General features: G+C 41.5%; 1 protein-coding gene across 1 annotated transcript; it reads right to left on the reverse strand.

The window, feature by feature from the left end:
• Positions 1–3,622: 3,622 nt before the first annotated feature.
• PRXL2A (peroxiredoxin like 2A) lies at positions 3,623–13,212 on the reverse strand. The gene is made up of 6 exons (XM_009641947.2): positions 12,611–13,212; positions 9,628–9,807; positions 9,170–9,261; positions 5,953–6,093; positions 4,216–4,380; positions 3,623–4,078 (listed from the first exon to the last, which is right to left on the reverse strand). The coding sequence occupies exons 1-6, from the start codon at positions 12,618–12,620 to the stop codon at positions 3,980–3,982; spliced, it is 687 nt and encodes a 228-aa protein (XP_009640242.2). The 5' UTR covers positions 12,621–13,212; the 3' UTR covers positions 3,623–3,979.
• Positions 13,213–14,006: the final 794 nt, after the last annotated feature.

Below are 14,006 nucleotides of genomic sequence, written 5' to 3' on the forward strand. Positions count from 1 at the left end.
TTCTTTCTACCAAAGTGCATCACAGGAAATGCATCAGAAAATGGCAGGGATCCCTTGGCATTCCCTTCTCTTTGCGGCTATTTGCAAATGGCACCAACTGCAGGCAGGCTGACAGCCGTGGGAATGGATAACCCACACGAGGACACCAAAACGCAGAACAGGAATAAACAGCAAACACTCTGAGGCAGACCCCCTTTCTAATGGCTTTGAAAGCACACCACAGATAGGAAATTTAATCGGTATTTTTCAATGTTCAAGTAAGAAGAACCTCCCTATGTTACACCTACCCCACTGACTTCACAGCATTTTCCTTCTTAAAAATTTTTATTAATCCTGTATTTGTACTGAAAAAAAAATGAACAGGGCTTACAAACAAGGGAAAGTTGATTGAAGATAAATTTACAGGAGCTTTGTTTCTGAAGCGCAGAATAAATAACCTGTCAATTATTAGAGTTCCCAGTAAAAAGCTGGGTGTTGAACTGTGATGTAATATTTAATGCACTGAGAAGTGCGTTAGATCTTCTGTACATGTGTTACAAGAAAAAAAAATCATCAAAACATTAAATGCATATGAGGAATGGGGCCAGCAGAGGTAGCTGTTGGTACAATAAAACAACTATTAAACATTTTTTTCAATGAAATTTTTTTTCAGGTAACATTCTACATTTAAAGAAGAAAAGAGTTTTTTTAAACCAGATAGTCAGACTTTGCTGTCTCCAGCATTGGGAATTCACTTAGAATTCATTTGTTCTTCCTTTACTATTTTGCCGGCATTTTTTAATTTCTTCAAGACTGCCCATTTCCAATTCCTTTTAACTGCTCCTAGCTCCTAGGTACTGCGTGCTTTCTATCCTCTCCATTTGTATTTTGCCAACATGGAGTTCAGAAAGGATGAGTCAACTCCAAATAATCCCAAGGTTGTCTTAAAAAAAAAAAAAAAAACAGATTTACAAATACTGGTTCTTAAGAAAATTTTCAAGTATCATTTGTACCTTTTGTGGCTCCAAATTTTGACTTGATCTCTAAAAGACAGGGTTAAAAAACTGAAATGTGGGCAAGCTTACATAACTTTCAAATCAAGCACACTGTCCGGGAACCGTCCGGGAAGCTGTTTACAGAAACTATCACTGTCACAGGTAGGAGAACACACCCTCCCAGATCTAGGTCTGACATGGTTCCCATACATACACCTTTGCTGAAGCTGACAGAGCAGAGAACTTATTGAAATGAGTATTTTAATAAACACCCTCAAAAGAATTTCATGGGTCTTTCTAAAAATGTTTCTACACTAAAGGAAAGTTTCATCGTTGCAGCATTAGTGATTTGTATGTTTAACAGCCATTCTACTTCAGCTAAACATTGTAAATGCTGGACATGATGGCTTCCTGCCTCTGCTTCCAAGATCACCGAACACGGTCCCTTTGGTGGGCTAACAACAGCAGGGCTGCAGCCACATGGCATCCTTGTCATCATCCAGGACTTTCTGCAGTCTGACTGAAAGAACTGGGGGCCAGCTCTGTCGGAGTGGGTGGAATTCAATTGCACATACACAAAATTGTAAGTAGATGTTCTCCAGATTTAGGAGGTTCTAAAGGCACTTCAATTTATCTTCAATTTCTCGGAATTTATCTGGCTGCCATTCCATTCTCCAAGGACTGTTTGTGCCTTTCACATTTCATGTTTATGTGAAATGCATAAACAGCCCTTGGAACAAGGCCTAAAATCCAGGTCTAAGATCAGTACCTTCTTTGCCTGTCTCTTTGCGCAAGATCTGTCCTCCGCCAACAGCAAAGCTTGCCAGTTCCCACTGGAAAGAAAACTCAAAGCTCAATAGAGCCGGGATCCAGAACTCGCCTCCTATTCTAAAAGACTGATCTCTGTTACTAGGAGCATCTTGCAGCTCTAAGAAACAGCAGCTCCCGCCCATTTCTTTTAGCATCTCTTTGGTGTTGCCTACCACTTGCACTGCAAAATAACAGTATGCCTACTGCAGACAAGTGGCCACTTACATGATGCTTTGAACTTTGCAGGCTTGTAGAGGAAGAGTTTTAGGTGCTTTGTGTCAGGCAAGCACTTGCCAGACAGGTACTTCCTTTCAGTGCTAAAAGCCAGGACAAAAAGCCCTCGGGCCACAATTCTTTATTTTGTGGAGCAAACTCTTGGCAGCTGCCTGGCTGCTCTGGATGCCATTCAGAGGAGCCCACCTCCAGTCAGTCATTTTATGTCTTTGAGCATCCAACAGCTTTTTGATAACATCTTATGGGGCATACTTACCCAGGCAGCTCAGAACACGGACAGAGACAAGTCATGGTTCTCTGCACCTCTCGAATCCTAGGAGAGCCTTTATAGAGAAAGTCTGTATCATGTAGTTAATTTGCTGTAGGCTTTGCTGCTCTACTCTCCCAACTCCTGTTCCTTCCTCCATCCCCTAGAACAGTCAAACACAAATTTCAGCTGATAGTAGCATACGTGACTCCAATTTCCATTTAGTTTTCAAATGAAACATCTTGGTGAACACATGAACCACTCAAAATCCTCACTGCTAGTGTTGTTTCAGGCAACTGCGAAGAACAGACTCTGAAGAGCACACAAATATTCTTAGTTAAAATGAGTTCTGCCTGGACATAAATATAAAAAAAGTCAGGATTTCATCCATAATGATGCGATTTTAAAGCCTGCATAACTGCTTTAACACAGACCAAAGCCAGGCCTCACTGAAGTTGTAGAGGTTTTGGCATTTAGGTTTCATACACACAGCATCATGTATGACCATTTTTTGCATACAGATCAACAATACAGAGGGATAGGCACTGGTACACAGAGCAGTAGTAGGCATATTGCCAAAGTTTCAGAGGTGCAAACTATCCCTGCCCTCAGTACCAACGACACGTGAAGGTTTCATTACTTTTACAGTCAGAAGAAAGCAGAATGACAGTTCAAGCTGACCCACTGCCAGGACAAAAGAATCCTTCTTTTTAATTCTTCTGCTAGCTTTGTATGTTCTAGCCCGCACATTCTTCCAAAGTTACCTATCCTTTTATATACACCAGCTAATGAAAGATATGCAACACTTGATAATCCTCTCCAAGCACAATGTTAAAATTTTGTTTAGACATTGAAACGTCAGCACATTTGGAAAATTCATGCTGTCCTGTTCATACTTCAGTCTAGGTACATATATTTGGCTAGGTATGGTACTGGCTCTCACGGATCTTATTGTGCAACACTACATTTTTAGGAGTAACAGCTCAGCCATTCTACCGCAGAACTCAAGCCAGGATGGAAACTCTACCTAATCTGCTCTCTGGTATTGTTCCCTTTTTTTTTTTTGAGAATCTTAAACACAAGAAGGAACTTGCTGTCACGCCACAATTATCTTCTCAAGTGAACATTAGATGTCTTCACTCTTCCTTGCAGGGAATCACACAAAGAGCTGGAAGATCTAGAGCCAGAAGTTAACAAGAAACTTACTGGGTAGACATGGCGGCATGTCTTGACTGCAGAATCTCAGAATAATCTAGACAGACAGGACACAGTCTTCTAGAAACACCAGGGTGTTCATATGTAAATGAAAAAGCAAAAGCGAAGGCATTTCATTTACATAAAGTTTTATTATCCTTCAACCTCAGCTGGTACTCCATTACTCCAGCCTTTGCAGAGTTTTGCTTCCCTAGGTAGACAGGTTTTCAAGCCCACTGTCTCTGACTGAACACATCTAGGCTAGGTCAGATTTTAGACCCAGCCTTTCATTAATACAGTCAGACACAAAAGAGCAGTTGAAAACCTGACCACCTGAAAGGTTGCAAAGCAACAAAAAAAAGATCCAGGAGGATTTTCATCATTTTCTATGTCTGAATAGAGAATCTTTCCTCTGCGTTGATCACTAAATAGTTAAGAAGCAATTAAACTGCACGTTCAAGACACAGATGCATTCTACATTTCAAGCTGTGATCAGCAACACGTGCAACTATTTTTCTGCTTATGAAGCTTGTGGTTTTATCTTCTCAGCAGCTTCAAGGACAGATGGGAGGCTGACTTTGTCTCCAAATTCTTTCTCACGATGCTCCAGTAAAACACCCTAGTTAAAGACACAAAAGAGAAATTCATACACTAGCCTCCCCACAGGAGATCAACTGACCAGCAACTGAACAGTTCCAGAAAAGAAACTTTTGGTCTCACAGGAGACGTAAAAGCCTCCTACATGGCCTGCAGTACCTGTCTTCCTGCCCCAATCACATATACTCCTCCCAGGGTGAATCCTTCTCCTTCCAAGTTACCACTATATCCACTTTTCCAAGCACGGAAGAAATTCTGCCAGACTCCCAAGCGGAAGAAGCCCGACATCATCATTTTTCGTCTGCGTGGACCATAGAAGCCTTTCTGCAGGGAAACAGAAAAAATCTCAGTGAAAAGGACTTTCTCCCAAATGAAATTCAGGAAACCAGCCAACCCTGTATCCAAGAAAGGTCGCAACATACGAAAGCTAACCAGGCAGAGCTAAAAAGAAACTGCACCTGAACTAACCTCTTTAATGCACTACCTGACCACTGACCTCCAACTCAGCCAACTAGTGGTACTGCCACCATTCATGTGGATTTTAAGCTGATCCACAGGCATTTAAGCCCCACATACATCTACATCCCCATTGCTGACAACAAGGGTGGTTTGGTAAAAAAAACATCTTTTTTCTTATTTTTGAAGTATGGCAATAAAAATGCCAGTAAAAAGATAACAGTGGTGCCAAGTCCTGAAACTTTATCAGCTGTCTGTTTTTTGTTTTGGGTTTGTTTGGGTTTTGGGTTGGCTTTTTTTTTTTTTTAAATCAGCCTGATTCTTTCACACAGCAGTGTAGGGAGGGAAAATAAAGGTATTTTCTGGTTGATTTTGAGTATTACATATTCTTTTCCCTTCAGAAGCCAAATGATTTTTAAATGCATCTTCTGGGTTAAGGGGTAAGTAGGGCCATGGTTTTGTAGGACATGAGACTGGCAATACAGCATGTGCCAGTGTACCGGGACAAGCCACATCACTGCCACTTGTCCTGTACATCCCGAATGAATTGCGTCTGTCACCTTCAGACCCGAGTCACACATCGTAAACATCAGCAAGTCACTCAGCCAGTGGAAGAAAGGAATAAATATTAGCAGGTGTTGTGGTTTAACCTCAGCTGGCAACTAAGCACCACACAGCCGCTCGCTCAGCCTCCCCCCACTGGTGGAATGAGGGAGAGAATCAGAAAAAAAAAAAACGTGGGTTGAGATAAAGACAGTTTAGTACAACAGCAGAAGAGGAAAATAAATAATAATAATAATAGAATATACAAGTGATGCACAATGCAATTGCTCACCACCCACTGACCGATGGCCAGCCCATCCTCGAGCAGCAATCGCTGCTGTCCTTCAGCCAACACCCCCCAGTTTATAGACTGGGCATGACATCATATGGTATGGAACAGCCCTTGGGCCAGTTGGGGTCAGCTGTGTCCTGGCTGTGCCCCCTCCCAGCTCCTTGTGCCCCTGGCAGAGCAGGGGAAGCAGAAAAGCCCCTGCCTGGTATAAGCCCTGCTCAGCAACAACTAAACCATCAGGGTGTTACCAACATTCTTCTCACACTAAATCCAAACCGCAGCAGCACTCTGCCAGCTACTAGGAAGAAAATCAGCTCTAACCCAGCCGAAACCAGGACAACAGGCCATATTGTTTACCTGTTAATGGGGAGGGGAGGAATAATCCTGCAACAGCATGTTATCAGTGCATAGCTTCAGAGCAGTTTGTAAGCTGAGCAGGATATATATATATAGAAAAGCAAAGCTAATTAACTTCTTAAACTACAATGCTACTAAATCCTTTTTCATTCAGACCACATTCTGACTATATTATTTATACAAGCTCTTCAAAGAGGATATTCATAAGCTTGTTTTTAAACAAAAGGAGAACACCGACTTCACTATACCTTTTCATCCAGAAAGATTTCTCCTTTGAAATAATGCTGAAAATCCTCCACCTCAGTCCCTATCTTCTCTTTCACAACAGCATAGAGAGGGACATCCATCTTGGACAGCTGAGGTTTCAGAGAGGAGAGCTCAGAAGCCTCCTAAGAAAGGAGAAAACCCCAAACATTTCAGACAGTAGACGGAGGTTGGAGAGTTTCGCCTTGAATTTCAAGAGCATGAGAAACATACATAAATTCTAGCTTGAGACACAAAACAGAAACAGACCTGTAAATCAGACGTTTAAGCTAGTTCTGCTCATAGGCAGGTCTTCATTAGATTTACAAAAAATTCCTTCATTAAGCACCGAGGAAGGAGATTTTTTGAGCATTCACTGGATAAAATATTAAAATCCTGGAGAAAACACACTTTTAACTCAAAGCTGTAGATATACTTTGCATGTGTTAGGGCTTCTTTTGAAGTGTTTAGAGAACAGCAAAAAGATAGTGCCTGCACATCACTTAACCAGGGAAAACAATCAGGGAATTTCTTCATACGCGTTCAGTATTCCTGAAGCAATACTGCTTTTTCTGGTGTGTCAGTGTAAGGTGTCACCACTCATCTGCTGGGTTTTTTGTTCTGCTGAAGGAGTCTCGGCTTCCACAGCCTGTCCCAAGGCCTCCAAGGTTTCCAACAGATCAGAGTGCACACTGCAAACATGTTTCTTCTCATCTCTAGTGGAGAAAGGTCATTTTTGCTGGACAAAACTCCCACAAAGAACTCCACACTGTGAAAAATGGACACAGTTTACGTGAACAGCCTCAGCCGCCTACCCGAAATGCCTTAACTCAAAGGCTTGTGGGATATCTAGAATTTACCGAGTATCACGTAGCAGACAGACAGGGGTGAACAGACAGGGGAAAAGACATTAGAGAAAGACATCGGTAGATGATGGGCAGCTTTCCAGTTCACTGATCCCTGTCTTTTCAGAGGAAATGAAAAAGGATGAATCAGCATCACAACCAAACTCTGAGTAGTAAGCGTGGGAGTTAAAGAATGATAGATCACACTTACTAGATTTTTCCTCACTTTTCTGTTCTTAAAGATCTGGTAATTATTTTCTGTTTTCCTTCAACAAAATACCTTATGATCTTCCTAAAAGGGGGGTTAATAGCAATTTTATCTGGGATTTTTTTTTTATATAGCTCAAAACTTTCATAATCAACAAAACAAAAAAAAATTGTATTGTGACCTAACACGTCCAAGAACAGATGTTCCAGGCTAGGGCAGTGGGGTCCCCTCTAAGACCAGAAATTGCTGTCTAGAGAGACGGTGATACCATCAAACCTTGATTAGCCTTTTGGAGAAAGGCACTTCAGCAGTTTGGTGTGGTTTATTTTGTATCTCCTTGCTTGCCTTTTGGGAGGGGAACGAGCAGGAATAATGTAAGAGCATAGTTAAGTTTTAAAATTCTTCAAGAGATTAGACTTCAAGCAGCATCTTGGGACTAGACCTGACTTGTTTTTTCTTTACTGCCGTTTAAAATGATAAAGTAAGAGAAAGCAAAGAAGTCTATTTTTGTGGGCAAATTGTAGCACGTAACAGCCATATAGCCATGGGGCTGTGACCATTTCATTGAGTCTGTGAAACTGTTTTCTTGTTTTTGTAAAAAGCAGACCTGCACACCCTAGCAGAATACTTTCTCTTTCCACCAAGGCAGCGACAACCCGAAAGAACAATTCCCATTTCAGTTTGTCCCTCTGGAAGTTCAACTATGGCTCTTCTGCTACTTCAGACCGCTTGAGTTGATACCTACAGTATTTACAAGCTCGTGGCACTGTCACAGTGACCGGAGCACTGGATCACTACATGGCTGGATCCAGACCACGAGATGTAGAAGCGTAGTCCCATTAAACATAGTCTATCTTAAATAACAAAAAAGGAATCTGATGATGGAGAAACATTAATGGACAAAAAAAAAGGGCAACTGAACTGTTCTTAGGAGAAAGGCAAGAGTCAACTCACAAAAATGCTTTGAGTATACAACAATCAAAAATCACTTCAGTTCAGACAATTTAAAAGCTTTTTCAAACACTTCTGCAGTTAAAATACAAAACAATTCTTTGCCCTAATTAGTTGAGCTGTAGTGTGACTGCGTCTGTTAAAAATTTGAAGTTTTGAATCAAAAATAAGAATTAGAAAATTAAATTTTGCTCTCCTACTTAATTTTTTTCTGAAAGAAAAAAAATCCCCTACAATTCTTTGAATTGGGCTCTTTATTTCTACTTAGGAAGTTAGCATTAAAAAAGGAAAGAAATCATTAATGAATTCCTGTCTGACTGTATGCGAAAGGCAGAGAGTCAGGCACGTAGCGCGTACTCCTCCTGCCTACGCTACACCTGTTCAGAGGGCAAAGTACTTTAATCTTTAACCTTCCATGAATTCTACACATACTTAAGCGGTTACTACTGATGGGAGCAGATCCCTTAATTAAGTGGTTGCAATATTAATTGCTCCACATTACAGAGGAGTGAGCAACAACATAATAGCTATTTTTCCCCATAGCTATGAGAAAAATAATGGCCAAGGTGCAAGTTATGGCTGTTCCCAGGCACATGGTGCATTCAAATTGTATTTTAAGTGTCTTCCCCCACCTCCATCCAAGAAACATAATGCCAACTTAAGGATCAAATTTTGTTTCCCAACCCACCTTGTTACGGAACAGTAACTCCTTGTCTTCAGACTGCTTACTTTCCTGTCTCACATTCAGCATCCAGAACAGCGAGGGACTCCCCTTTATGCACATCTCTTATTTTGCTGATGAGCTTTATCTGCTGACTTTCTGCCAGTCCAGTCTTGGGCTGCTTTTGACCAGAGACTACCTGGCTCACAGAGATTTATTTTGAACATATGGAATACAACTAGCTCAAGACTCATTACCAATTGGATTTTGTGCAATCTCCCTTTCTAATTACCACAGGCTAGATCCCTGGCAGATGTAAAAATCATGTGTCCATCACCTTCAGAAGGAAAATGCTCAGGACCTTGACTATACGAACCAGCTGTGAAGAAAACTAAGCATGTTGTTAGCCGGCAACCAGTTTGGGCTAAGAAACAAGACCTTTCAGGTACTTCAGATGTATCTGATGACTGTCCTATTTACCCCCTCCCTTTATTTAAAGGGAATCTATGCACGTACAGCTCAACTCTTTCTAATTAATCCCCAAGCCCAGCAAGTACCTCTCTGCACAAAAATCATCCAGGTCTTCGCACAGCCATGATCACTGCACCATTCTTCTTCCATAGTTCACCCGCTTTGAATGTTCTTTGTTCTGTTTATACAGGAGAAACAGCATCAACAATAATATCAGCCACTCTTGTTTATAATGATTAATGCTTTAAGGACCAACACAAAGCACTGAAGCGAATTCCATGTTCAAATACAGTTCTATCAGAAAAAAATTCTATATGTGCAACAAGGTTTTATTGCTTTATTCATTTTTAGAAGCGTGTCATGTTTCATCCAGAAGTATCAGTTATGCTTGCTTTTCCTTCACCACAATTATCTGCTATCAAGGACACTTGACTGTGTGATAACTGGGAAAGACTAAGAAGAACTCTTCCAACCCTGGCCTTACAAAGGTTCTTATAAAAGCCCAATTATTGAAGAATGTGGGCTGAAACATCCAGAATCTTACCTGATCCCAAAGTTTTTAGCTCTATCTCCTCTAAAAACTCTAGCGTAGCCTTTTCTGGCTTGGACAAAAATAAGTCAGTGTTAGCAAGGACAATCCCCGTCACAGCTGCACCAATGGCTCCAAGACCAATAGACCACATGCCCATGGTGAAGATCCCAAAGTCGGGCAGGAAGGACATTTCTGGAAAGAGAAAGAAGAAAGCAGCTCTAATACTGGACATCGATGATCCTGGACAAGGAGGAACTGGATTAAAACAACAGCTAAAAGCTCACACGGATGTTTTTGGTTTGACTGGAGCTGATCTGTGTTTTTGTTAAGGTACTGAATGGGCTTTTAGCAGATCTAGATTACATTCCCGTTCTGCGCCTGACCTGCAACAAAACTATTAACAAGATATTCTTACCTTTTCCTGCTACCCGACTGACAAAAACATTGATGGTTAAAGTGCTCAGATGCAGTGGGGAGAAAGATGACTGAAGTATACACGTGTAATAAAGAGCCTCTAGCAAGATGACCTCTATGTTAGCCAGTAACTTTAATTATTACAGTAAGACAGTGGTTTCTTTCAAAAAGAAGCATTTGTATATTAAATGCATACCCCCCAGCCCCCATAATCTATACTAAACAGTGAATTTTACAAATATACCACAGAAGACTTTAAAAAAACCCCTCTATATCTGGTTCACCATAACTGGTAACCTTCCTGTTCCTGGCAGTTCTATTAGAACCAAAGCAGGCACCAAGCCAAAGTTAGGGCTTACCAGTCATGCCCACAGACAGAAATATGTAGACTTGCAACCATTTTATTAGACGCAGTGAACCAACATTACAAACATGCCCTGAATAGCACCTTCTATATGCTAACGAATTTCCACTCTTGCTAAAGCAGAAACAACATCAGGAACAAACAACTTAAACTCACACCCACCAGGTAGAACTGATAACATTGCAAGGGAAGCCATTACATACGCTTGCTCGAATCTTAAAGTACAAACACTGCTTGTTCTTACTGGTGACTCTAGTTCGGTAGCAATTTTATTTAACCATCATCCATACACACACACACACACACACACACACACACACCCCAAGCCTGACCCTTGCACATGTTTCACAAGCCTGGAGAGGGCTGACAGCCATCTTCCAGTGCGGCAGGATCAGTGACGAGGATGCAGGAAAGCACACTTGGCCCTGCCTCATGGAGCTCTGAGCAATAACTGGTACAAGTGTCATCGGAGCTTTGGCAGTATGAGAACTGGACGCCTACATCACATCAGTTATGTGTTACAAAGGGCTGTAGATCTGCAGTCACCCGACTTGAGTATTACACAACATGGAGAGTCAAATTTTTTCCAGAGCCATCTGCAAAACCCTATTCCCTGATAGATTGTTTTGGTAAATATTGCTGTCTGTATATACTTTTGTATGGGAGAAGGGTTTTCCCCTCATCAATATAAAAAAAAAAATATTACTGGTTTGAACTGTGACTGGCAATAAACCAGACACACACATAATCTTTATCCCCACTGTTAGCTGTTGCCAGAATTCAGAAAGTAAGAACTAGGAGTAGCTCCTCACTTCTGCGTCAGAGCCACAGCACCCAGAATTTTCTGGGAGAAAATCCCTTTCCATCCTTCAAACTAGCTCCTAAATACTACAGACAAACACAACCAGCTGCCTACCTGCAGAAATAGCTACAAAACATTTTGGAAAAAAGATCGCTTTGTTCTTTTATCAGTATACTTGGTTCCAAGGAAGACAGTATCGCAGCCTCAAGGAACGCGAGTTATCCACAAACCCAAGGAAGAAACAAGGCCAGTTGACACAAACATAATGCAGAAAAAAGAACAGATTCTACCCCATTTCACCACTTATTTCTAACCAAGGGAAACCTTCCTTGACCATTATCTGCTTTCTCTACATACTTTTTTTCAAACGTAAAGTCATCCTGTAACGACAATTTTTTGATATCTGCCTCTGACTAAAAAATCATACTCGCATCAGAGACCATCCTGACCCCAGCCTCTGGAATGACCAAAATGTAACTCAAAATGTATTGCTGTGATGCAGCAATATCCTTGTGTTAAGACTTAAAATCTCAGTGGCATACCCAGAAGGCTACAGCCCTGCTCCCCCCTAGCGTTTGATTATCCAGCTATTGCTTGGATGCGAATCTTGTCTGGTCAAGAACTGTCTTAATTCTTGGTTATGATGGGGGGGTGGGGGGTGGTAAAAACCAAGTATTAATGGTTTCTGCATGTCATTTGTGTACAAAAATATTGCCAAATTTGTGGCAACTGATTAATGAGTAGTTCTCACATAGCTTTTTATTTTCATAAGCATTATAATTATTGTTAGCATTATTAGCATCACTAAAAGCCACCTTCACTCAGTTGGATAGAGAGGAGATCATTAAGCTTAGTCAACACACCTCTTAGTTTAATTGGGCTCTTTGGTCTCCACTCAGTGACAAAAAAGGTTTTATTCAAATACGAGGATCTTTTGCTATTTAAATAAATAGGGTAATGGAAGAAGCAGCTCTGTGTGGTGATTCTGAAATTCCTCCCCTGCTAAGCCAACACCATAGCAAGCCTCTTTGAAAAATACATATGGGAAACAGCAGTGAGGATTATTAAAACATTTGCAAACAAGACAGGCTGAGCCCTGCCACATCTATAATGCTGAGCCCCCAGTGAACAGACTAAAGGAAAACAGCTGAGCGTTTGGAACTAGCAGTTTCATTTCTGTTTAACTGCTGTTTGTTAAGGAAATCTGAAGCTTAAATTAACTTCACAACCCTCCACCCCACCTTAAAATACAAATGCTACTGCCTTGAGATCAAACTCTATGAGCTTTTAAACACCAGAGGAAAATCCACAATGGGAAGATACAACAAAGCATCCCGTAAACCATAATCCACAAGGAGAAGACAGACACGACAGAGCATCCCGTAAGCCTTTAACGTTTAGGCGCACGCACTCACCAGAACCCATGCAGCCTGCATGAGCATCAGCCACCACCAGCTCCCCCGAATGCGAGTGCAGGCAGGGGAGAAGACAAACTGCGCTGCCAGGGGTGGCGAGTGGGCAGGACTAGGCAGGAGCCCAGCTCTGGAGCCTTTGCCTTGCAGCCAGGACCCGGCTCTCAGCGTCTTTGAGCAATCCGTACCACGGTCACCCTGCGGCAGTTACGAAAGAACAGCTGTCCAATCCACAGCAAGATTGTTTTAAAGATATCTTAATCATTCAGCATTTTTTTTTTAAACTGTACACATCGTTACCCTCTTTATGGGGTGGGTGGGTACAGGGAACAGGAATTACAGAAAGCTTTTCTGAAACTGCGAACACAGGCACTAAACTTTAAGATCTGCGTGCTAAGCTGTGCTTTTCTGTAGAACTGTGCATTTCCCCTAGTAATATTTTCCCTATGTTTCAGCCTATTCTACTTCTAACCCCATCCCCTGGCCCCCTGCACACCAACAATCCAAGCAACCCTGGAAACAATTAAAAAGCCGTCACAATGGACAATATTAAAAAAAAGCTTCATGACAGAGGCTGTACTGGTGAATCAACCCAGCGTTTCTACGCTAGGCTACCTGCTTTGGTGGCAACATCCCTTCGCTAAAGAGCATCGTCTTCTCTGGAACTGTCAGATCTGCAAGCTCTCAACTCTGCTAAAACTTCCAGAAGGGAATGAGCACTTCTCTTTGCAGAAGGCAGCAGGCAAAGGAAAAAGGAAATACATCTTTTTGTGTGGTTTTGTGGTGACCACAAGAGATCTCCAAGATAACAGTGAGGTTTTTTATGCTCTGTCAGTACTCAGCTAACCAGACTTTAAACAAGCTTAGTCTTAATCCTGTTGTAAGTGCCAGTTGATGGTCTTCACTTTGTGTCAAGAATACCAGTTAGTTAAAACATGGTTGTCTAGATGTCTCATTTCCCTTCCACCCACAAGCAGAGCAAAAATTGTCATTAAAAGGACAGCGATCCTTAAATATTTATTTCAGCAGTGTAAACAGGACCCATCCCAGCTGTATCAAAAAAAAAAAAAAAAAGAAAGGAAAAGTATGTGTTTCCAAGTTGTCATGTAAGCTCAGGGTACCGCACAGATTTACTTACATACTTTTCCTAAGAAGACAGCTGAGCAGAAGTGGACACACTCACAGGCACTCTCACCTCGCATAAAATGGCTTTGACCATTGCTTATTCTTTCTTCCCTTCTCCCCCACTCCCAGCTTCCCCAAGACATTCCATATCGAGCCTAGAACAAATCTTTCGGAGCTTTGTCACAACCTGCATATCCCAAACGTAAGTTGAGCTGATTATTTTTTATGAGACATTCCCCCCAGAAATGAGTCATATGATTACAAATATCTTTGT

This window comes from Egretta garzetta, unplaced genomic scaffold, assembly GCF_000687185.1.
Source record: "Egretta garzetta isolate BGI_Z169 unplaced genomic scaffold, ASM68718v1 scaffold56, whole genome shotgun sequence".
Taxonomy (NCBI): Eukaryota; Metazoa; Chordata; class Aves; order Pelecaniformes; family Ardeidae; genus Egretta; species Egretta garzetta.